We start from the raw sequence: 26,298 nt of genomic DNA on the forward strand, positions 1-26,298 counted from the left end.
GTTAAAATCCTGATTTCTGGGCCTCATCATTAGTAACAAAGAAACAGAATTTCCGGAGGATGAGGCCCAGAAATCAGGATTTTTTTTTTTTTTTAATATATTTTATTGAGTTTTTACAGAGAGGAAGGGAGAGAGATAGAGTTAGAAACATCAATGAGAGAGAAACATCGATCAGCTGCCTCCTGCACATCTCCCACCGGGGATGTGCCCGCAACCCAGGTACGTGCCCCTGACCAGAATCGAACCTGGGACCTTTCAGTCCGCAGGCCGACGCTCTATCCACTGAGCCAAACCGGTTTCGGCCAGAAATCAGGATTTTAACAAGATTCCCAGGTGATTCTAATGTGCAGCCAAGGTTGAGAACCACTGGACTATCAGCTATTATCATATGGTTTTGTTGTCAAGGTAAGCATATTGCTTTTTTGGGCAGTGATAATTTCAATAATTGAATATATTATCTAAAGGGATCCCCTGAGATGTAGATGTTTGGTTTTATTTAGCATAAAGTAAGCATGACACCATCATTTAATCATTTGTACTATGTAATCAAGCTTCCATAAGGGATTAGAGCCAGTAGAATACATTAATATATTTTGCTGAAATTACAGAAACTTTAATACTTAAGGTACCATGGTCTCTGGGCAGAACACATTGTATATAACTTATTATTTTTTTAAGGGGAAATGGTGCTTGCTTTATAGTTTTTCTGGAAGTGTTTGTTTAACAAGTGAACTGCAGCAGTTACCTTAGATATGCTTAGTTTAACAGATACATTTTTTTTGGAGGTGGGTCAGGACCTTCCTTGATAATCTCACAAAACTTTGGTATTTTTCCCTAGAAAATGTACATGCATGTATGTACAAGCCGGGAAGTAGAGCAGTAATACTTTCCAAGGGCCATCTGCCTCTTTGCAGTTTGATTCTTTCTTCTGAACGGCATGTTTTGCTTATGTTTTTATTTACTCTTTTCTCTTTTCCACCCTGGGGAGTCGTTGTTCACAGTTTATGATTCTAATTATCCGGGGTTTATACCTGGGATTTAGAATCAGACCTAAAGAGTAAGCTGCACACATTGTACAATCTTCTAGTTAGTAATTGCCACTAGAAAACACTTTATAAGTTCTTCTAAAGGTGGATTTTTAATTTAAAATTAGTATGGTAATTTGCTGATAAATGTCTTTAAGACCATAAGATGTGATAATGTTTGCCTTATTAGGCTATTTATCTTATCTCTAGTTTATTTTTATTTTTGGCAATCGTGGCATGTAATTTAATAATACAATCTTTGGATCCCTAACTCAATGTTTGTATGTTTCTCTCCAGCCATCACCTGCATCTAAACTAGTGCTACACTTGTGACACTAGCAGACACCTTTGCATTAAATCCCTGCCTCTATACAGATGGTGTAGCATAGGATTTCACACTTGAAACCTATATAATTTTATTAACCAATGTCACTGCAATAAATTTTATTTAAACAAATCCCTGCCTCTCAAAATAGGGATCCTATAAAAGATGGTGTGAGGGCAGAATCATTGTAATATGAAGTATATATATTTTCAAAGAAATGTTAGTCTCCCTGTTGGCCTTATCGGTCAAAAATAATTTGTCAAATTCAAAATAATTTTTGCTCCAAGTCTTCCTTTTTGGGGGAGCTTGTGTGGACGGGATAAAATGCTTTCATCCTAAAACACTATAGGATATATAACAATTCACAATTATTATTTAATTTTCTTTTTTAGAGTAATATTCATTTTGGAATTTTCACCATAATTTTTAGTATTCATTTTTAAACTTAAAATCTGCAGAGCTTTTTTTTTTTTTTAAAAAAAATTCCTTCTTGACTTCTAACTAGTGCTTTCAAATAAAAATTCAGAGCAGGTAGAGAAATGCTTTTAAAATGCATGTTTGATGTAGTAAGTGCTGCGCTATGCTTCTGAAAGCACCAGGTCACAGCTGCGTACATGACAATGCCCGTGACTGTAGGCATTGTTTCCTCACACAGAAAGGCGATCCCTGTCTGTCCTGGAATTTATGATGTAAATCAAATCCTGGCTTTCCTCCATTCAGAGATGGAGCAGAAAGGTTGAGGTGACCTAAAGGTTACAAATAACTTTTTGATTTGCCTACCACAAGACTAATTTTTTTTTACTCCTTTTCTGTTAGGATGGATGTACTTACGCTCGGAAAGATGAATCTAGTTACATGCCTTAGTTTACCATTGCCTCTGTGCTGGTCTAGTGGAACCAGGAATTGAGCCCCCCCCCCCCCCACTCCGTTCTGTTAAGATGCACATATTAATATGTGTCGTTGAAAATATTTTGAAGTATCAGGTACCAAATTCTGCCTGCTTCTTGTGCTTTTCTCCTTTGAGCTTCTGGACTATGAAACTGATCCAGTCAAAGAGTTTAAAAAGGTTATTTGGGGGAAGTGTGTGTGTGTGTGTGTGTGTTACATTTATTCTAGATGTGCCTTTGGCACTGAAAGAGAAACAAAAAACATAAGACATAGATCCAGCTTTCAGGCTGCCTACGCTCTAGTTTAAGATACAAACCTACCTGCATGACAATCTAACAGCACCCCATTTGTGGACTGTTCTGTGTGCTAGGTACTATGGTAAATACTTAATTTCAAATAGCAATTAAAACATTTACAAATTATGAAATAGGGAAGTGCCGAAGAACGTGCAACACATCGGTTGCTCTATGGTAGGAAAAAAACCCCTCAACAATGCACAGTGAGGGAGAGATTAGAGGCACTAAAGGCCAATGAAGGGTGACCTGGTTGCCTGGTTTGTATTGATTTTGATCTTTAGAAACAATGTCTTTCTCTTCTAAGAAGAAAGCAGAATCTATTGGATGTCTCAAGAGTTAGAAAATTCTGATTTAAAAATTTCTGTGGGCTCTTTCTGGACACAGCACTTCTCTCTGAAATAAAAAATATAAGATGATGAGATAAAAATAGGAGACCTCTTTTTTGAGGTCTCAGATTTTAATAGACATTGTTCTTAGAGCCATTTAAGCTTGGCATAGAATTATTAATAGCTGAGAGCCATCATCACTCACTGCTTCTGCTTTTACAGGGTTTGGTTCACCTCTAGTTCTGAGCAGTGTGAAGGTTAGGGCTTTAATGGGTGGCTTGGGTTATATAACTTTAGCAGCAGAAGGTACTTAGTCTGATTTCCTCATTTTACAGATAAAGAAACTGCCCCAAGGAAGGTTAATTCTTTTGCCTGAGATCACAGGATTTGTTGCAGAGCCAGAATGTAAATTTGGATATTGACTCTTAGTTCAATGCTTTCCCTCTATTATTTCACCTCACCTCTGCACTTCTAGTTTTTTCTTTTTCTTTTCTGAGATATGGGAGTGGCAGTACAACAGTAAATACTTTTGATGATACTATGTAGGCACTGATTACATAAATAACAATGATGATGACAGTGCCCCCCATTTGTGTTTGTTTTTCAAAACTTGTAAAACAGTGGCAGACAAGCTATACAAGTGATGAGGTTGATTGTATGGTCAACCCATCTATCATTTTGAATGAAGTATTGTAGTCAACTTACTCTATAACTTGAATAGCAGGTTTGGGGATAATTGAAGTTTTAAGGCATAACCCAGGTTTTATTTTAGTGTGCTTTTGTACCACATTATTTCTTTTGTGATCAACCATGCTTCTAATAAAGAGCAAAGTTGACTTGTTTAAATTGTGGATCCTTCATGTACCTTGACCTTTCTCAGTTATATGTTCTTGAAAGAAGTAGAATGGCTAACAAGCACTGAGAGGAAGAAAGAAAACTCTTGAATAATCCATAAATTTCATAATCAGTCCTTGAATACATCAAGAGTGAACTATACTTAGCCTTCTGACATTTTAAATGCTCAAATTATAATATTTTAAATAGGAAAATAACTATTTTCTGTCATATCCAAATTAGTATGTACATTATTTAATGCTGCTTTATTTATTTTGGAAAATGATTCTATATTTTGCAGAGGCATAATTTTACAGTTGTTTTCCATTTTAATTTCTCTTACATACCTACTGTTACTATTTGATGACTATTTTTTATAAGAAACTTACAATTTCGAGCATAATTGATTGATTGCTTTTGGTTCAGTGAGAAGAAGGGTCCAGATGAAATCATAGTTTTTTGTTTTTTTCAATGACTCAGGCTGGTACAATGTTCTAATCGGCTCTGTGCCTCTCATAGTGCTTGTCATTTTGCCTAGTGGAGTGGCTCTTACCCAGGGGCAGTTTTGCCCCCCTGATGACATTTGGTATGTCTGGGGACATTTTGATCATCATGACTAAGGTGAATGCTATTAGCATCCAGAGGGGAGAGGCCAGGAATGCTGCTAAACATAGAGTTCATTCGACAAACTCCATAACAGAGAATTGTCTGTCCCACATGTCAGTACTACCAAGATTGAGAAACCCTTACATATGGCAGGTGCACGATAAAATATACTGAATTAGAAAATGCATCCATCCTATTACTTAAGCATAAGGCCTCGTATATTTTATATGTGTATTTACATACCAATTTATCTTTGCTTCATTATGCTTAACATATTAAAACAAAGTTTTTGCAATTATGATTAATTTAGGTTTGTTGTACCTGTTGAAATAGATAATATTTAGTAATCAAATGTTAACAGGAAGATTCATTGTTCTTATTTTGGACTTCTCCCTTAAGGTTTTCATTTTCTTGAAATCAATATTGTATGTTTCCTACCATATTTCCACTTAGATCTAACATAATCATTTCTGTGAAAAAGTTAATTATCCAGATGTCTAAATTAATAATTAATCTGACAATCCTTATCCTGCTATATTCTATTTAATCTTATCTTTAGAGTTTAAGTCTGAGATACTAAGTAGAATGTGCAGAATTCAGCAGCTAGCAAAGCTGGACTCCAGCCTCAAGCAGCAAAGCTAGAGTTGCTAGACTAGATGGTGGTTCTCACAATCCCAATGAAGTAGAAGCTGAGTTACAGCCGCGTTTTCTGCCATGTGTGCATCGTTTCTAATCCGACTTTAAAGCTAAGTGTCTCTTATTTCTGTTGACCTGATTTAATTTGGACAAAACTGTTAAAAAGGAGATGGATCCTTAACATTTTTAGGGGTTGAGGAGTAGGAAGGGGGTAACAAAGGACTTGGAAGAGTATATTATTAAAAGCACTTCAGTGCTTTATAAATCACCCCAAAACTATGTGGTGACTTGTTGGATTTTCTTTTTAAATAGTTATAAATGCCCCCGCTAACTGGAGGATTAGTGGTGATTATATCTGATGCTTGTCAGAAGGAAAAGCCATAGATAAAACAATTGTAGCTGCTGTTCTGATCTTTTTACTGATGTTTACTTGAACATGACCTATTGACCTCTTAATCTAAGAAGTTTGGTCAATGATACGTACCTGAGACGCTTTTAGGGTTTGTTACATTTGTTACTTAATATCTGTGACAACCATAGTAGAAGCAAGTTCTAGGTAGGTTTAACTGCCAAAGAGTTTGGAATTTGGAAAAGTGATTTTGATATGATTTGAGTTTTGGCATAAAAAAATTGCTTGGAGTGATCCCTTATAATGGCAGTAATCTGATCAGTCAGAAGGAGCCTGCGCTTTAGCAAAACATGCAGCCAGCCAGGGCAGTTAGTGCAGGATGGATTAGGTGAGGTCGAGGAGAAAAGAAGGAGATGGTGTTATAATTCCCAGAAACTGTGTAGTAGAGTCAGAGAGGTGTTTAAGAGGAGTGTTTCAATGTGATGGAAGCGACATACTTTCCTGTTGAAGAGAGAAAACAAAAATCAGAAAACTTTCTAACTCCTAACAACCTCCCTCTTCTGTGGTAGCTCACTTGCAGTGGTTTATCAACCCTGGCAACACATGAGAATTGCTAGAAGAGTTTTTAACAATGACTGATGCCTGGGCTCCACTCCTGGCAACCTCAGTATAATTGAGACCTAGACTTTGGCACTTCTTAAAGAGCTCCACAGATGAATCTGACTTGCAGACCAGGGTTAAGAACCACTGCCTCATGGCAGTGCATCAGAACTGGAGGGCTGTTAGGTCTGGGCTGGAGCTGAGAATTTACAGTTCTGATAAGTTCCCAGGTGATACTGATATTGCTGGTAAGGTGATCGCACATTCTTACATCATTTCGGTAACTAGTCTGCTTGTTCTTTTCTTTTTTTAAGATGGATACTTCTGTATTTTTTAATGTATAATGAGCTTTTACATTATTTGTTGTTAATCCTCACTGAGGACATTTTTTTAGAGTGGGAGGGAGGAAGGGGGAGAGAGAGAGAGAAACATTAATGTGAGAGAGGCACATCAATTGGGTGCCTCCTGCACACACCTTAACTGGGCTGGAGGTCAAACCTGCAGCCTAGGTCTGTGCCCTTGACCAGGAATCAAACCCAAGATCCTTTGGTGCTTGGGCCGATGCTCTAATCACTGAGACCACTGGCCAGGACAGCATTTACATTTTATTTAAAACAAATTTTTGGAAGAAGCCATATCCATAATAACTAAAATGTTGTATAATGCTTCATAGTTAAAAAAATATAATGAATTTACAGTTTCTAGTAGACTTTTTGAACTATTTAAAATAACTTACTTGTGCTTCTTTTTTTCTTAAGAGTACTTTAGCCCTACCCGGTTAGGCTCAGTGGATAGAGCGTCGGCCTGTGGACTGAAGGGTCCCAGGTTCGATTCCGGTCAGGGCATGTACCTTGGTTGCAGGCGCATCCCCAGTGGGGGGTGTGCAGGAGGCAGCTGATTGATGTTTCTCTCTCATTGACGTTTCTAACTCACTATCCCTCTCCCTTCCTCTCTGTAAAAAATCAATAAAATATATATTATAAAAATACTTTAGATTTCATATTTTATGATATACATATTTATATATACATGTTTACATTTATATTTCTAGGTATCTTCATGCACATAGCCCAAATAAAAAGATTCATCCTCATTTGAGAGAAATTTCCAGCATTTTCAGTTTAAACAGTTTGTTGTTTGAGATGGGAGAAATATTTTCTTCTTCCTCTTCTTAAATATGCTAGGGAACCGCAGAGCCATGCCCTGAGAGGAATGGTGGGGGGAGGGGGAATGGAGGAGAGGCAGTGCTTAGGAGTTGGGGCAATGTTAGAGAAAAATGGAACCTTTCAGGTTTGGAAAGAGCAGCAGGAGGGGAGGCATGACTTTCAGGAGCGAAGGCATCAGGGATGGAGAGGAGACAGCTGCTGGGTCAGGAGCTTGGTCGGCCAGAGAGCTGTTAAGTGGCAGAGAGCCTGTTCTCAGATTCGGGTCTCTCAGACTCTCTGGGTTTATTCTCTTTTCTGCAAAACAGCTTAAAGGGGGGAAAAATGTCAGTTCTAATGAACCAACTCTGCAACAATGCAGCAAATGAGAGTTTGTGGCAATTATGAATTCTGCAAAAAATCTCTAGATGGCATTGGCTTTTTTCCCCCTGCTATATTTGGATATTGAGTCCTGAAATGACAGTTTCCAATGTGACTTCCTGTGTTTTTCAGAAATCATCCTCAGCCTTTGATCACTGTGCTCGAGCACAGACCTGATTGCTGGCCCGTGCTTTTGCAGCAGCTGACAGCTTTTTTCCAGCAATGCCCTGAAAGGTAATGTGAAGTGAAATAGCGAGGGCGACGGAGTGGGGTATGCTAATTTTAGAACTTGGCTTTTTCTTTTTTAAGCTGCTTTGACTACAGTGTCTTCTCCTGAAGAAAAGTCTTTGAGCATATGTAGTTTAATATTTTCTTTTTAAGAGTAAAACAAAAACCGTATTTATGATTGTTCAAATTTTAAATATGAGAGCAGCTATTATTAAAGAAGTTAAGCATTGGTTATTTAGGAAAGTTGACTAGAGATATTCAGTAAACTACTACGATTTTTAATTTTTTTTAATGGTAAATCATTTTTTTAAAATGTTTTTATTGATTTCATAGCGGAAGGGAGAGGAAGAAAGAGATAGAAGCATCAATGATGAGAGAGAATCATTGATCAGCTGCCTCCTGCATGCCCCCCACTGTGATCGAGCCCTGACTGGGAATCGACCTGGTTCATAGATTGGCACTCAATCACTGAGCCACACCGGCTAGGCTAATGATAAATCATTTTAATAGTTGTGTTAAACAATTAATATAAAGCAAAATAACATAAGTCAACTACTTTTTCCTAGCGATAATATAAAATAGGGCATAAGGCTTTGATACGCCATACATAATACATTTAGAAGATATAACATATATGTATCATTTTATATATATATTTTACAGGGTGTCCCGCAAAATGTATACACATTTTAACAGCTGATAGCTCAATTTTGAAAATGAAATGTATTTTAGTAAACACTGCCTTTATAATTACTCAAAGTGTGTATATACATTTTTTGGGGGGGGGGGGCCATATATATATATTTTAATCCTCACACAAGGACATGCTTTTATTGATTTTTAGAGAGAGAGAAAGGGAGTGAGGAGGGGGAGAGAGAGAAACATTGATGTGAGAGTGAAACATTGATCAGTTGTCTCTCACATGTGCCCCAACCAGGGATTGAACCACAACCTCGGTATGTGCCCTGACTGGGAATCAGACCCATGACCTCTCCATGTATGGGGTGATGCTCCAACCACCTGAGCCACCAGCCAGGGTGGGGGCGTTATTTTATAACTAAGTTCTGCATTCATTTATAGAAGGCCTGTGATGTTAAAAACCTCACCTTCATGGAACTGAGAATTGCATAAATTGACATTGATGTCATGGTCCCTAGACCAGGATACTTTCGTCTAACATATTTTCCAGCTGAGGGAACTGAGGAGAGCAATACTAAATGACTTGCTGAGGCCACATGGCAAGTTCATGGTGGAGCGGGGCTGGAAGCCTCAGCGTTGGACTCTCACTTCAGGCCTTTCCCCGCCACTTCTCCCTCAGTGGTAAACAGAAAGATTGAAGATGTATATGTAGACACACTTGATGACATTTTTAAACATTCTTGATCACTTTGGGATTTCAGGTTATGTTTTATTATTTCCCTTTTCTCCTTAAGCCCTGGTAATTTCATACATGTGTACTGACGTGATAGTTAATCATTAGATACCACATAAGTAATGCAATATATAAAATCAGGACGGATTAAGCCACGGAGAGTTTTAAATGCATAATAGTATATTGTCCTTAAGAAAGTTCAACATTATGCTTCTGATGTCAAATAATGACAGCATCTTGGAAATATATTTTTGTATATGAACCTTGCATTTCACCTTCAGCATCTCAAAGTGGGAGAAAACTGATAAGCTATTCGTGGATGTTCTTGACACCTGGAGAGTATTTATTCTGTGGGGAACACATTATTAGAGAGAGAGAGATGGTGAGACAATGTTTCTTAAATCTCTTTTTTGGAAACCTGTGCTTCATAGTCTAACTCATAATACATCATCTGCTTGCTTGATCTACGAAGCTGTTTTTAGTTTCCTAAAGTGGATGGTTTGATAAAGAAATATGTTTCAGTAATAATTATTAACTCAAAGTCCTTCTTTTGTGGGTTGTTGTGTGTGTTTTTTTTTTTTGTAGATTATATAAGTATTTTTGCTCTTGAGGAAAAAAAATTTACCTCCAGACTGTGAGTTCCATTAGAGCAAGGATCTAATCTGTTTTTTGTTTCTAGCACATAGAAGAATGAATGGTATGGTATTCAGTACATTTTGCAAAGCGAATAAGTAAATGAATAAATTAATTAAATCTTATCAATTTGATAACTTAAGGTTATTAATGTTAATGATATTTTTAAATCACATTGCTGTGGAATTTATAATGTTATAAAGTTATATTGTCAATCATAATTCAAATAGTATTTCCTTCATGCAGCATACCTTTCTTTTAGCGATTTTCACTTTCTATACTCCAGGAACAAAACCGATTGCCCCTGTTAGATTCTATGCTTCTTAAGAATAGATAATGCCTGGTTTATCTTTGTATCTAATACTTTTTTATGGATAATAAATATGAAAAACATTAATATTTTAATTGGTGTATGCAAATTGTAAAACAACTCTAAATTTAGTGTAACCGAATCAGTTAATTTAATTATTGACTGAGCATCTCTTTGAAGGACTACTGTGTACAGTTATTGGTTATACAGAAGTAAACAGAAATCATGGTCCATGCCCTCATTTGGCTTATAGTCTGGCAAGGAATAAAGGTATGGAATAATAACGGCGATAAAGTCATTGTCCTTTGGAAGCAGATAATAAGGCTCCGACCCAGATTAGGTGTCAGGGAAGGCCCTCAGGAAGTCATTTTAAAGGAGAGAACTGAAAGATGATAGAAATTAGGCAGAGGAAGGAACAGGAAAGGGAGAAAGGGGACAGGATTACAGGCAGAGGGAATAGCAAGGGAGAAAGAAGCCTACATAGGAGATTCAGTGGAGAGTGGAGAAGAGCCAGAAAGGAGGCTGGAAAGATAAGCAGCAGCAAAATTATGGAGGGTTTGTGAAAGGTACTAAATATTTTAAGGGTGAACTCTTTCAAGCTAGTTAATGACATGATGAAATTTTACATTTGAAAGGTCATTTTGGCATTTTAGTAACTTTGAACTTGGAGTTATTGGGATATATTGAAATCTAAAGATACAAAAGATTGGTAATGTTTGCCTTCCTCCTCTGATTAGGAATAGCTTATGAGGAGGGACTTGGCAGGTTACTTCACCTCTTTCTGCCTCAGTTTCTGCATAATTGAGATATAATATTTTTTTATTTTATAAGTTTGTAGTGAGGATCAAATGACCTTAAAGGCACAAGGTGCAGTTACTTGCACACCCTGTTAACAAGTAAATATTAACTTATAATCTTCTTGTGTTGTCTGTGTGGCTTTGTTTTATATAGAACCTCATGTACACAGCTTTTCTGAAAATGCATGCCTGGATTATATTCCTGGAAAATGGGTCTTGACATCTATAATTCTTGAAAGGTTCTCAGATGATTCTGCTGTTCACCAAAGACAGATGCTGGAGATGTAGTGTGAGATACAGATGCTATTCTAGTGTGAAATGCAGATGCTATTCTAGGGTGAGATGTAGATGCTATTCTAGGGTGCAGGTAGAGACCCTGAGTTCTGGCCAGCAGCTTATGGTCTCCGGGGGCTGTCATTTTCTCCAGCGCACAAGGAACTGTTTGGTGGGGGTATAGGCAGGTCATGGTGGAATAGAAGAATCATAAAAAGTAGTTACACCCGCTAACACAGTTCATGATAGGTCTGGAGCCATTAGTTGATACTCGGACACTTACTTGCATGATACTCTGTGACTGGCTTTTGTGTCACATGATTTCCAGGTCGGAAGCTTCATGCGTCCAAATAATGGCACCATTTCTCTGGTATCTGTATTGTGAGCCATCCCAGTTGCAAGAATATGCTAACCTCAGACTAGCCCTGCTGAAGGTCCTCCTTCAACCCCGGGTTCTCTGTGACAAAGAACAGCCATCGGCCCTGGAGCAGCAGATCCTTCAGCTGTGTTGCGACATGGTCCCGTGCCTGCAGGTAAGGCCTCTCCTCCTCCCCTCGGAGCATCAGCACGTGCCGATTGGCATCGTCACGTGTAAAGTAGAACCCTGTGACTTGGCAGACTCAGGCACAGTCCCGGCTCCGGAAAAGCTTGCAGGCTTTTGGAAAGGATGAAGGAACCAGATCTAGATTTAAGGCTGATGTATACAATGCTAACTAAATTCAGAGATATGTAAATCGGCACACTCCATGTTAGCATTGGTAGGAGGGAAAACTTTCCTTTGCTTCAGAAGGGCTTCTCAGGAAAAAGAATCCTGAGTGGAATTTCTCCTCGTGCAAGAGACTAAGCGAGTTATCAGAAAAATAAAATAGATCTCTGTGCAAATTAGAAAAAGGTGTATCTCGGGCCAGACAGAGCCCTGGGGCCCCGGGCTGGCGGCCCCGTGCTGGCTCGGTTTCCTTTCCCACGTGGCCCCGCACAACATGTGCGAGGCCCTGACGGTCCTGCTTCTGAGAAGCCCAGGCTCTAGTCAGGGAGTTAAACCAAGTATATAAATTTTCATAATTCAGAGTAGGTGGATGACAGATGTTTAACAGAGGTCTGGATAAAGCGCCTAGGGAGTTCAGGGGAGAGATAAATCTGAGCCAATGTCTCTATAACTGCAGATAAAAAAAAAAAAAAAAAAAAAGACACACCAAAAACTGCAGTTGCCAGTGTGCTGTGATTTTAATGTAGTGGTTCATTTGTCAGGCCATCCCGTCCCGTCATTGGGGTTTGTCCTTTGCCTAGCATCTGAGCACCATGTGGCTTAGTGGATGGAGAAAATATTTTTCAAAGTGATCACTTGCGGTCACAGATAACCTGTTTTAAGTTGTGTTAGCAAGGAATGATGAGAGCGACTCTTGCCTTTGTGACTCAGAAATTGGCCTTTCTGTGATCAAGGCAGAGCAAAGGGAATTAACAGGAATTCTCCTGTGGCTTTTCCCAAGCTTTTGTTTTGTGTGGGCAGTAAGCAATGTGGTGAACATCTTGAACTAGGGTACACTCTGTCACTCCTTGGCGTTACCCTGCTCTCTGCCCTTGGATAGGTGTTGGTCTTCATCTTCATGAGCTTATATTGACAAGCCTACATACTTATTCGAAGTGAACTCTGTGGAATATTTCTGGGAATATGAAACTTGTTAATATAGCTGAGATAGATGAGGAGAAAAAAGGATACACCATTTGAAACAAATGAAACTATCAACATAAACACATGTAATCACTGAACATATTGGCTTTTTTTAGAATGAGGAATCTAAACGTTAGGAAGGATTTTAGCAGCAATGTAATCCATGTTCCCACTGATTACAGGCATTTCTTATACTCTTTAAAAGACAACCATCCCATGCATGTGAAATATTTTAGTGACAGGAAGCATGCTATTTTGCAAGGACACCCTTCCTCCCTCCCTCCCTCCCTCCCTCCCTCCCTCCCTCCCTCCCTCCCTCCCTCCCTCCTCCTTCCTCCTTCCTTCCTCCTTCCTTCCTTCCTTCCTTCCTTCCTTCCTTCCTTCCTTCCTTCCTCTAGCAAGTACTTCTTCTAATGTACCTGCATTTTCCCAGGACTTTACTCATTAGTCACAATTCTTCTCAGAAAAAAGCTTCTTCAAAAGCTCATCTGCATCCTATGTTGTGTTGTTTTTCTCTGCCTTCCTTTTCTCCCTTCCCTCCTTCCCCCCTTACCCTCTCTTCCTCCTTTCTTTCCTTCATCCATTTCTTTACTTCTTCATATGAAATGGTTTCCAGACTTCACTGTCCTATGGCAGGAATTCTCTAGTTTATTGGCGCTCGGATTGTGTTACTATGAAGTGTTCCTCTTAGTGCTGAATACAGTACTGAGCACCTGCAGAGAATCACATTAATTATTATTATTATTTTTTTTAGAAATAGCCATGCCACCCTACTGGCCTATGATCAGAGGGCAGTCAGTGGAACTTCTATTTCCTTTTCTCCTCATGCCAGTTGCCCTTCAATTTATATTTTCTTATTGGGACTTACCTGTCTTAAACTTTACTGTTGACTTTGGTCCTAGCAGTTCTTTCTTTTTAATTGTGACTCTTGTCATCACACATGTTACCATTGTACATGATCTGTTTCTACTTCAAAATGTTTCTTGTTCAGAATTTTGGTAATGATAACGATTAGAGAGCCTTTAATGCTAACTTGCTGAGGTTGCTTTCAAAAACTTTTTTATTATGGAAAATTTCAGTTATGCACCAAAAAAAATGCGTTCAAGGAAATGTCAGACATGAGGCTTTCCTTAATTTTAAATCCCTTCCCTTTTTTGGTGGCCTTTTGCCTCTCCTACTCTATATTTGCAAAAGAGCAAAATAATTTACTGAACCTTTTACATTTATTTTTTTTATAACTTGGTACTTTGGACTATCTCCTCCCACTTGATCTTATAATATCTTTTTTCTCTTGTTAGGATTACTTTTTCTCTCTGTGTATAACTTGGGGTTATTATGGTGGCAACGACTGGTGAAAGGTACAGCTGGTCAACTGTAGGCTTTCCTGTTGAGGAATTTAACAGACACAGGCTCCTGATTGAAGCAGATGGTTCATTGTTTGTAACCTAATCTCTGGGAAATGCCAGTGTGTCTGCTAGCAGGACCATATCCTTAATGCCGACTCCAGAATTGTGATCAGAACAGCTGGCCTTGAATTGAATTGAGATTTTTCAAGAGCATCCAAGTCTTTCCTACCTAATACATTAGCCTGTGGAGAGGATACCCTGCCATTTGAATATGGTCTTTCCTCATGCCTGTGGAGTGTGGAAATGATGCTCCCAGTTAAGGTGTTCTGAGCAAATACCTTGCAGATGAAGAACTTACAGTGAATTAGAATAACTAGCCCTTTACTATCAGGTAATTATGTTGCAATTGTAGAAAGGAGAGTTCATTTGGAGAGCTCAAAACCAACTTAAATTTTTTCAAGATGTTGGCACTGTCATGTAATTTGTCTTAAGAAATCTGCACTCGGAGAAGTTAGAAAAATAAATGAAAACAAGTGGTGCCAGGCAGCAGTAATAAAGACAATAGCAATTATTTTGTTCAGTGGCACATGGAAAAGGCAGAGGTGCATAGTTTAATCCCATATGAGTTCTGTACATTTCTGCATCTCCTTAAGACTTTATAAGTTTAAGGGGAAAATATTTTATTGTTAACATTTATTGTGTATTTAAAATTATTCTTTGGTTTGTAATTTATTGTAATGTTATATAATGACTTTTTAAAACAGATAAAGGATTTGATACAGGCAACAGAAGTGATGCTGTTTATCGAGGAAGTATATTTAAGCCTTTCGCGTCACCCTGGTTTCTGGAAAATTCAGCTTACCCAGCTGACCCTTCAGCTGCTGTGTGTCTGTGAAGTCAGCTTGAAGATAACTGGGGAATGCTCATCTTTAATTCACCTTTTGGAGCGTAGTGTTGAACTGCTGAAGGAGGTAAGGATAGTAAGAAATTTTAATGAGTCAGTTATCACTTAAGTGGGTCTTATATGAAGGAGCTGGGTGGGTACGCACTTTATCATATCAAAGGTGTGTTGCTGTCATATGATTAGATCGTACTACTAATGTACAACTACTACTAATATCATTTATTATAAAAAGGAATCATTAAATACTCTTTAGAGCATCAGTTAAGTATCTGCCACTCTGTCACTTTTCCATTTACTCACGTAGGACACAAGTAATGAACATTTATTGCATGCCAGACCCTATAGAATACATAGATGAAAAGGTACATTCCGTGACCTCAAGGGACTTACAGACATGCAAATAAACAATTACAATACAGTAAGGTAAATGCTTTGCTGTATTGAAAGGGCACAGTTAAGGAAAGTAGGGCATGAGTTCAGATGTGAGAAGTCTGCATAGGAGTTGGCCTGATGCACACCAGAGGCTGGAAGGCATTCCGGCTGCAGGAACAGCATGTGCCCAGGCACAGAAGCATGAGAGAGCAGGCCGGCATGGCCCGCTCAGAAAATGAGGTGTTGAGTATTGTTGAAGGGTCAAGGTATAGGAGATAAGGCCCAGAGTTGAGTTCGCATTTTATCTTCTAGGTAATGGCATGCTACTGAAGACCTTTTAGCAGAGAGGTGCCCTGCTATTTTGTGTGTGGAAGGTTATTCTGATGGTAGAGTGGAGGAGGGTTTAGAACAGGATAACACAGGGGCAGGAAACGAGGAGGGATGTCTTAGACTGATAGGGCTGCTGTAAGAAAGTATCATAGACTGGTTGGCTTAATCAACAGAATTTTCTTCTTGCAGTTCTAGAGACGAGGAAGTCCAAGATCAGGCTGTTGGCTGACTTGATTCCTAGCAAGGGCTATCTGTCTTCCTGGCTTGTGGACAACTGCTGTGTCCTCACATGCTAGAGAGAGAGCAAGAGTGAGCTCTCTATTGTTCCTTCCTATAAGGACACTCATCCTCCTAGAATAGGGGTCTGCTCTGTGATTTGGTTTAACTTTAATTGCTTCTTTACTCAACAACTATTGCATTGGCAGGTAGGGCTTTAGCATGTGAATTTGGGGTGAGAAGGACACAATGCGGTTTATAGCAAGGGGCTAATCAGGGAAATGAAGATGGGAAAATAAAAATATAGGAGATGAAACCAATAGGGCTTTGTGGTGACTAGATGGTCAAGGAGAGGGTCCTTGGTAGATTTTTAGTTTTCTATTTTGGACAACTGGATAGTATCATTCACTTTTGGAAGTGGGAGCTGATGTTAGAAGGAAAATGGCAGCTTTGTTTTGAGATCTGCTTGGTTTAATGTACTAGTATGTATGGATCATAAACAGTTGGCTGAATAGTTTTGAAAGTCAGGATAGAAGCCTAAGCTAAAGGTATAGATTTGTAGACATTTACTTTAGAAAGAGAGTTTTAAATTTTAACTATGGGGTTGCATGACAGGGCTTGGGTTGGAACTGCAGGGACTGTTGATATTTGGAGTGTACTGATACAGGAGTCTGAGAAAGTATGGCTAAAAGGTTGTATGACAAGCAGAAGAGACAGGTGACATGAAAATCAAGGACAGGAATCTCTTAAAAAGGGAATGGTCAGCATTGTCATGGAGGGAGGGTGTGAAGTAAGATTAGAAAATTAAGTATTCTTATGATGCAGCAGGAGGAAGTTTATTGTCCACATTAGGGGAAGCAGTTTCAGTGCAGTGGTGGTGGTAGGAGCAAATTGGATTAAAGGAGTGAATGGCAGGCAAGGAAATGGAGAGTGAATGTGTTTTGGTGAAAGATGAAGACTCAAGTAATTCATTGGTCAATTTCGCAATCTTGTGGTTAGAATGGTTTCTATGCTTGGACTCTATAGATAATACTATTTTATATACTATTATCTATGTATATAAAAGCATAATATGCAAATTGACCAGATGACAGAACGACCGGTCACTATGACACACACTGACTGCCAGGGGGCAGATGCTCAATGTAGGAGCTGCCCGCAGCCTGCAGGCCCCAATCGCCCAACTGGGGCCTGCCGGCCAACCTCTTGGTCCCTCCCCCTGGCCGGCAGACTCTTATTGCCCGATGCGGAATGGGGAATCGGGTGGGTGGTGGTGGACACTGGCGGTGCCAGGCCAAGGCAGGTGCAAGCGGGGCCCTGATCGCCCTGCCGGTTGCCCCACACACAGAGGGTGGGCTGCAGCAGCGGCAGGGGAAGGGACCAGCTGTCAGCAGCTGGGGAAGATTGGCCTGATCGCAGGCCAGGCCTAGGGACCCTACCCGTGCACAAAGTTCATTCGCCAGGCCTCTAGTATAATATGTTTATGTTATGTATAGTAGTGATGTGCATTGACAATATACAGTAATATGTATCTGTCACGTATTATGTAATACCTATTATATATTAACTAGAGGCCCAGTGCACGAAATTCATGTGCAGGTATGGTCCCTAGGCCTGGCCTGTGATCAGGGCCATCTTCCCCAGCTGCTGGCAGCCGGCCCCACCAACCACCGCCACTCACCCCAGTTTCCCACTCGCCATTGGGGGATCGAAGCCTGCCGGCCAAGGGGAGGGACCGAGAGGTGGTCAGTGCACCTCATAGCGACTGGTCGAGCGGTCGTTCTGGTTGTCCCACTGTTTAGTCGATTTGCATATTACTCTTTTATACATATAGATAAATACATAGTATTATAAAATCATATCAAATTCCCTCAGATGTATAATTATATCTATATTATATATCTATATAATATCTATATATGGTTCTGCCTATTGGGTATATAATAAATAAGATATAGAAAAATATAGTCAGATAATTTATGGATAAATATTATATAGAAAATATTATATAGCTAAATTACCAAGAGTTGTGTGTTATTAACTGTACCTCATATTGTTCCTTTGTGTTTGTACTAGATTCATTTGCATAGTGACATGATTATCAATTATAATTTTAGAGTTTAGTCTTTTTACTATCTTCCTCTGACAATCTTATTGTATATCTGCCCCTCCCCACACTATGCACTTAGCATATATTTAGTAAGCATCTTCTGTGGCAAACACTTTGCTACAAATAATTAGGTAAAAACAGACAAGGTTTGTGAAGCTTACAAGCTAGTGTGCATGAAAATCACGAGGCAGAGTTTATTAAAATGCAAATGCCTGGGGCCTGCCCCTAGAGAAATTGAATTAGCAGGGCTGAGTGAGGCTTAAGCATCTGTAGTTTAAACTAGGCCTCAGGTGAGATATATATTTATTTGCATATAAGGCAAACAACCTGGTAAGCATCACACAGATTGAACTTTTTAGCCACCACAGAAGTTTCCCACAAGCCTAGTCCTAATCACAACCTCCTCTGTCCTGACTGTCCTGACTTCTATAGGAGTATCTTTCTTACATTTTAAAAACAGTTTTTACACCTAAATGCATATGTCTATACATCATAATATAGTTTTGTGTGCATGATCTTTTATACTAAAGGTCATTACCTTCCGTTCCCTCCCTTACTTTTTTCCCTTGAAGTATACAAGGTGGGGAAAAAAGTAGGTTTATAAGTGTGAGTATGCAAAACAGAGTTTATTCTAATATTGTTATTAATAATTACTGTATTATCTACTTCTGCCCCCCCCTCTCGCCCTTGTATGTATTGAAAGACCTGGTTTATGTGAGCTGTAGCGTTTTCTACATTGTGAATTCTGCTGATTGCGTCCTCTTGGTGCACTTGGACAAGTTTCTCTAACTCCTAATGAATTAATTGAATTAGGCACTGAACTTCAACAGCTACTAACATCAAAAAAAGAAGAGCAACACACATGCGCTTCTGGATGAAAGACCACACAACTCCCGGTCATCTTAGAAACAAAAAATGAAACTAAACAAATCCTGAATCTGATCAAGCCCCTATTGTCTGATTGGCCCAGCTTGGCTCAGTCAGCTCTGCCTGGGGACAGGGTAGGCACAGACATGGCCCTGGGAGACCGCGAGCTGGGCTCCATCGCCACCGTGTCTGCCACAGATACTTACCCCTGAAGTAGCCTTTCTTACACTTTGTTTTCCCTACCATCTTGTTCACAGCGACATCCCTCGGCACATCAGTGCTGGCACATAGGTGGCGCTCGAAAGGGTAGACTCCAAGGGTAGACTCCAATGGCATTTCCGTCATTTTTAAAATATTTGACTTCCTTTCTAGGTAGGCTCTGAATTAGCCTGGGTTCCCCCAAAATAAACAGAAGCAGACCCTGGGTCTCCCCAAAGCAGAGGCTGATGGAACAGGCATTCATTTGCAAGTGCAATCGCAGGAAGCATGTGGGAGAGGGACAAGAAGAGTGAAATACTGACCGTGGGAGAGGCGATACAGATATTATCAAGTTTGCCACTGCTACAAGCACCGGTTGCTCCATCCCACAGAATATTCTGAGTAGCCATATGAAATGTCTCAGAACCCCCCTGAAGGACCCAGAATAAAGAGGGAGATATTTGTTCTTGGGCTTCCATTGCCTACTTGGCAAGTTTTAACTCCATGGGCTTCGGGATGTCTCACTGGTCTGAAGCAAGAGGAACTACAGCAGTGTGTGAAGTGACACACGAGATGTCCAACACAGCTTTTATGAAAAGAGCTCATGAAATGATACCAATCTTTAGTGTCTGTTAGAAATCAATCAAGCAAACAAAAAACTTGCAACCTCTCAGAAGTGAAAGCAATGTAGGATTATTTAATCTCCACAATGACTGTTCCTTACTTTTGGTGTCTTACGTCTCCAGCTCTTTCCTTGCACCCTCTGTTCTGAAGAGGCTACTCTTGTTTCTGCCTTCCTACCTTTAAGTTCCACGTAAAATGTGTCTAGACCAGTGGTTCTCAACCTTCCTAATGCCGCAATCCTTTCATACAGTTCCTCATGTTGTGGTGACCCCCAACCATAAAATTATTTTCGTTGCTACTTCATAACTGTAATTTTGCTACTGTTATGAATCGTAATGTAAATATCTGATATGCAGGATATATTTTCATTGTTACAAATTGAACATAAAGCATAGTGATTAATCACAAAACCAATATGTAATTATATATGTGTTTTCCGATGGTCTTAGGCGACCCCTGTGAAAGGGTCGTTCGACCCCCAAAGGGGTCGTGACCCACAGGTTGAGAATCGCTGGTCTAGATTGTTTCAGAACCCTGAAAAGCTTTGTGAACCTTTCAGTGACAGCTTGTGTGGAAAAGGCTCTCCTGTGATAGCGTTCAAATATAGGAATACTTTTGTCTCTGATCCTCTTGGTAGATGGTAAACTTGAAATTTAAATCGTCTTGCTGGTTTTCTTTTTGTTTTTTATGAACATGCAGAATTTGAAATGAAATTGAGGAAAAGATAATAGCAAAGAATAGTGTGATGGTGTATACTGTAAGCGTATTTATTTCAAATGCATTTATTGTCCTCAAATAGATAACAATGCTTCATGGTTCTCAACTGTATTTCAAAATAGTGAACATATATAAGCTGTGAAGACACAAATTAGAATATATTCCATTAAAAAATCATAATAATTTTCCTCTAGCTGTTTTAAAAAAAATATTTTTTGATTTCAGAGAGGAAGGGAGAGGGAGAGGGAGAGAGAGAGAAACATCAATATTGAAAGAGAATCATTACTTGGCTGCCTTCTAGATGCCCCACACTGGGGATCGAGCCTGCAACCTGGGCTTGTGCCCTGACCAGGAATCGAACCGTGACCTCCTAGTTCATAGGTCGACACTCAACCACGGAGCCACACTGGCCAGGCTAGCTGGTTTTTTTAAGTCCATAAACATTCTTAGAAGATTTTGCAGTGTGATTAATTTCACTTTTTAAATGACTTGTAGATATACTAGAGGCCTGGTGCATGGGTGGGCTCCCTCAGCCTGGCCAGCGATCAGGGTCGTCTCACCTAGTCCCTATCAGGGCCAATTGGGCCGGTCAGCTGGCCGGGGGTGGGGGAGGTGAGGGGGTGAAGGACCACAGGAGGTTGGCCGGCCCCTAATCAGGTGATTGGGGCTGGCTGGCCATGGGAGGTTGGCTGTGGGAGCACACTGACCACCAGGGGGCAGCTCCTGTGTTGAGTGTCTGCCCCCTGGTGGTCAGTGCACGTCATAGCTACCATCTGGTTGTAACGGTTGCTTAGGCTTTTATATAGAGAGATATTTATTAATTTGTGCCAGAGTTGATAGCATCCCCAAGATTATAACTTGAGTGGCTCAGACGTTGTTTTCTCACAAGGGTTTCTTTAATGTGGCTTTACCTCACGTATCCTTTTTTCCTTGCCTGTCCTCATGATTTATAGGTATTTCTGCTCTGCAGGTACTTCTGTGAAATTTCAGAATGAAGTAATTCTAGCAAAGTGTGGTAGACCTTTCTCCGTTAGTTCCATAATATGTTAATATTTTCTGTATTTAGAATCCTCAAATAATATCGTATGTCACTTGTATCTTATTTATTGGAACTTAATGTATATGTCCTATTTCTCTTTTTCATTTTGTTCATATACTCAGTGAAATTAATGATTTAAAGTTTCTATGGTTATTGCTTTGCTGCATTTAAATATGCTTAATAAATTACTGTAATTTAAAAATAATCTCTGCCTCCCTAGGCACTAATGTTTCTTCCATTATAATATGATTTATTAAAATGCATTTAGTATAATTTATTATGTGAGTTATATAGATGAATCATGTCTGTATTAGGTAAGTAGACAACTGAGCTACTTCTCGAGAATGAAATATTCTTAAATTCAGGATTTCGGGTTGTCTTTAGTGGCTTGCAAAGATTCACTGTTTTGAAGACGTGCTGCTATATTGTATTAAGGTGTTACTCCTCTAAATGATTTTTTTAGCCCATTGCTCTTTGGCCGGATGTAAGATTTTGAATTTATGTATGAGTGCTCCGGCACCCACCGGCTCTTCTTTAGAACAGGCTAACTGGTCATAATTTGTGTCCAGTCATCCCTTGGTGTCCTCGGAGGAGTGTTTCCAGGATCCCCCGTGGACACCAAACTCTAGGATGCTCAAGTTTCCTAAATAAATTAGTGTAGTTTCTGCATATAGTCTATATACATCCTACTATACACACCTAAAATCATCTCTAAATTGCTAATAAGACCCAATACAATATAAATGCTATGTAAATAGTTGTTAATACTATATTGTTTAGGGAATAAGAGGCAATAATGACAAGGAAAAAAGTCTGTACCTGTTCAGTACAGATGCAACCATCATGGGTCTAACTGCATAGTGCACGTCAGCGACAATCGACCATTTTTTAAGGTATTTTTGATTTGCAGTTGGTTGAATCTGTGGATACAGAGCCCGCAGGTATGGAGGCATGACTAACAGGTTAATAATCTTTCATGTTGAATATACGCTTCCTGGTACATGTTATAAAGCCGTGGCTCTGGGAACTTCTTAACTCTTTGTGTTTTCTTCTTTAGGATTTTCCTGTGGAACTGGTCATAATTGGAATAGCTTTGCTACTTCTACAGACTCCTGCAAGTCAGCAGAAGCCAATCTTAAGTCTGGGTAAATGACACCGACCACAGGAGAAGTAAACATAGCCTGAGGGTTGGCAGGAGTCCCTTGAACTACATACAGTATATCCTGTTATGCTGTAAAGTCCTGTATATTTTGAGTTTCTGTTCAGGAATTTTCTTCATTAATCATTATCACATAGAATCTTCTCTCTCTTGTCCAACAAGGTATTACCTTGTGCAGAACCATTTAGCAGTGACATTGGCAAATATATTGAAGGGCATAGCAGCTATTCACAGTTGTACCGCACACTCAGAATCAATAGCATAAAACCCTTGAAACAAAATAATTGTTTAGCATTTGTATTTGTTCTGAAAACTATACCCTGACTATTCAAAACTCTTGCCATGCTGGACAAAATTTAATTTATGGTTATTAATTAACCTAGTGAGACAAATGAAAGATAACATTCTCCCCACTGTCCAGTATTATTTAAAGAAAAGTGAGGAATGGGACTAAAGGGAGGCAAAAATGTTCTATTTAAGAATGTTGTGGCCAGGCCGGTGTTGTTCAGTGGTTGAGCATAGACCTATGAAATAGGAGGTCAGGGTTCAATTCCCAGTTAGGGCACATGGTTGTGGGCTTGATCCCCAGTTTGGGTGGGGGCTTGCAGGAGGCAGCCAATCAATGATTCTCTCTCATCATTGATGTTCCTCTCCCCCTCCCCCTTCCTCTCTGAAATTAAGAAAAATATTTTTTAAAAGTCATTTGAGCCCTAGCTGGTTTGGCTCAGTGGATAGAACATCGAACTGTGGACTAAAGGGTCCCAGGTTTGATTCCAGTCAAGGGCACATGCTTGGGTTACAGGCTCGATCCCCAGTTGGGGGTGTGCAGGAGGCAGCCAATCAATGATTCTCTTTCATCATTGATGTTTCTATTTCTCTCCCTCTCCCTTCTTCTCTGAAATCAATAAAAATATATATATTTTTAAAAAGTCATTTGATTTGCTTTGGCTTATGGAACAGTAGCCCATGTGACATAAGCAGAAATCTGAAAGCATTTGAGCTTTTTTTTGGGAAAAAAAAGAGTGATGTGGTAAAGAATCAAGGTGTTGGGTCTGGCAGATTAGCAAATAAGTCACACCTTTAAATGCGGCTTTTACATTAATGTTGCCCAGCTTTATGGCTCCAGTGTAATCCGTGTGCCAATGGAGGCTCTGTGTAAATTGTTGGATAGTGCCATGATACCCTCATTTTAAAAACGTGCTTGAGGTAAATACTGATTGTGTAGTCCAGTGGTTGGCAAACTGCGGCTTGTGAGCCACATGTGGCTCTTTGGCCCCTAGAGTGTGGCTCTTCCACAAAATACCACATGTAGGCGCACACATACAGTGTGATTGAAACTTCATGGCCCATGCACAGAAGTCAGTTTTCGGCCTGGGCGAGTCTATTTTGAAGAAGTGGCGTTAGAAGAAGTGGGGGGTGTCGATGGGTTGGGTGACGGGAGACGCGGCGCAGGGGAGGTACATTGTTTTGAGGTACATTTGCTGAGGTCGACCCCTTCCAACTCTCCCATCCACATTCCTCTATCTGAAACAAGTATACAAGACGAGTGTGGATGGGAGAGTTGGAAGGGGTCTACCTCAGTGAACATACCTCAATCAGATTGAGGACATTTTTAGCAAAGGCCAACTTAGGAGTACCCTAATTAAGTTAATAACAATGTACCTACCTATATAGTTTAAGTTTAACAAATTTGGCTCTCAAAAGAAATTTCAATCTTTGTACTGTTGATATTTGGCTCTGTTGACTAATGAAAACTACTGAGCCAGCATGCCTTTTGAAAAATAAGGAAGAACTATTGTTTACTATTATTGGGAACAAGCATTCAAAAAAATAAAATAACCAAGGGTATATTGATTATTTCACATTTGAAAAATGCAGAGCATTAATATAATATTATGCTTCTTAAATATTAACCCTAGCCTTGATTGTAAATAGCAAGTTATAAAATTGCCTGAAAGATTTATAATAGAGTATATAAATATTCATATTATATGCATTTCATGCTTTGTCAAAGATAATGAATTTTCATGATATCTCAGACAATAATGAATTAATACTAATATTTAGACAAAAATGTAAATTAATAGTGTTAGAGAAACAGGTATTTATACTTCATACTATGTTCAGGTTTGACTTCCAAGTGATTTAGTAATGAAATACTAGCAACTCACTGACGTGAGGCTTATAAAATTTTTTGTCTTTGGCATAGTGGGGATATCAGTTTATTGCTTTGACAATCTAGCTCAGAAGCCTATGAATAACATCATAAATAAGGGTTCATTCAGTAACCATGAAATAAGTACATTTAAGCCTTAACAGTGGTCAGCAAACTCATTAGTCAACAGAGCCAAATATCAACAGTACGATTGAAATTTCTTTTGAGAGCCAAATTTTTTAAACTTAAACTATATAGGTAGGTACATTGTTAGTAACTTAATTAGAGGACTCCTAAGGCTTAGGAAGAGCCACAGTCAAGGAGCCAAAGAGCCACTTGTGGCTCACGAGCTGCAGCTTGCCGACCACGGGTCTAGGAGATACTATACGTGTGACAAAGTCATTGTGCATTTGCATGTGTGGTTCTGATGTGTAAATTGAGTGTCCATGTTAGAAAAAAAGAATCATTTGTAAAACTGGGTTTGACTGTTATGCTGGTTATGGACTTTGAAACTTTCCTGATCTGCTTCTCAGCAATTAAATTGGAAAGCTCGCCCAGCTTCACCTTGTTTACTTACTAGTCTCATACAGTGCTCAGCTGGGCTTGTAAGGGAAGCGCATTCGTGGGCCTTGCTCGCCACTGAGCAGGAACTCTGGGCTTTTGGCTCTGTTTATGGAAGGCAGTAGAAGGGTCTGACAGAACAAGGACAAAAGTTGAATTGTATTTTAAAGAAATTTGTACTGACCGAAAAAAGTTTTTATGCTTTCTGACATATGATATGTATTTTTTTCTAAGAGTTTCATCAGGTTTTCAGTATATACAGAAATAACTTGTTTTGGATACTATTTAATTTCCTTTTATTTCTAAAAAGATAAGATTTATTATCTTAGTTATATGTGTGACCAGTTGTAAGGAAAGTTCTTGCATATCCCCCTTAAACAAGATAGCATTTTGTTTCACTGTGGTATTAGTTTGTAAAAACACGAATTTTTGTTTTGATGAATAGCTTTGAAGCTTCTCTCTTTTGCTGACGGTCAGAAAATCCCAAAGTCCTCCTTGCTGCTAGTCATGCCAGTTCTGCAGATACTTTCCTCTACGGCCCTGGAAGACTGCATATCCACGGATGAAGATGGTCCCTCGAGGCAGCAGTTGGCTCTGAAGCTTTTAGAAACAGTACAGCAAGGGTGCTACAGAGACAACCACCAACAGGTAATGAAGTCCATCCTTGTCTCCCTTAAATAAAAGTAAAGTGGGGTTATGTCTCTGCCGGTAATCTCACCTCCTGATGAGTGTATGTGTGGGGTTTAAACTCTATCTGTGAACTTTACCATATTGTTGGGCAGTTGTGTAGATGTTAGTAAATTGTTCTGGGCAGGGAGAGAGGCAGTAGTCCTGTTGTGAAATAAGTTTTGGAAGTGCTGTAGAATCCTTTTTCTCTTCGAGTTCCCAGGTACATTAGTAGTCAGGGTCCCGAGGAATCCTGCAGAGAAGGCACTAGTTCTGTTTCACCAAGGGCGTCTCCCACTGACTTGGGCATGGACTGACTTGTCACACTGTTTAATAAGTGCAGC

The 26,298-nt window shown here is 39.4% G+C and overlaps 1 protein-coding gene across 2 annotated transcripts in view; it reads left to right on the plus strand.

Moving 5' to 3' along the window:
• Positions 1 to 26,298, plus strand: part of FOCAD (focadhesin) — a 274,973-nt gene that overhangs the window by 64,230 nt on the left and 184,445 nt on the right. For both annotated transcript variants that reach the window (XM_036331270.1, XM_036331271.1), the window contains 5 exons: positions 7,541 to 7,642; positions 11,350 to 11,554; positions 14,801 to 15,007; positions 22,471 to 22,558; positions 25,734 to 25,936. In XM_036331270.1, coding sequence (XP_036187163.1) covers positions 7,541 to 7,642; positions 11,350 to 11,554; positions 14,801 to 15,007; positions 22,471 to 22,558; positions 25,734 to 25,936 — 805 coding nt within the window. The remainder of the gene's footprint in view (positions 1 to 7,540; positions 7,643 to 11,349; positions 11,555 to 14,800; positions 15,008 to 22,470; positions 22,559 to 25,733; positions 25,937 to 26,298) is intronic.

Source organism: Myotis myotis, unplaced genomic scaffold (genome assembly GCF_014108235.1).
Source record: "Myotis myotis isolate mMyoMyo1 unplaced genomic scaffold, mMyoMyo1.p scaffold_m19_p_12, whole genome shotgun sequence".
NCBI lineage: Eukaryota > Metazoa > Chordata > Mammalia > Chiroptera > Vespertilionidae > Myotis > Myotis myotis.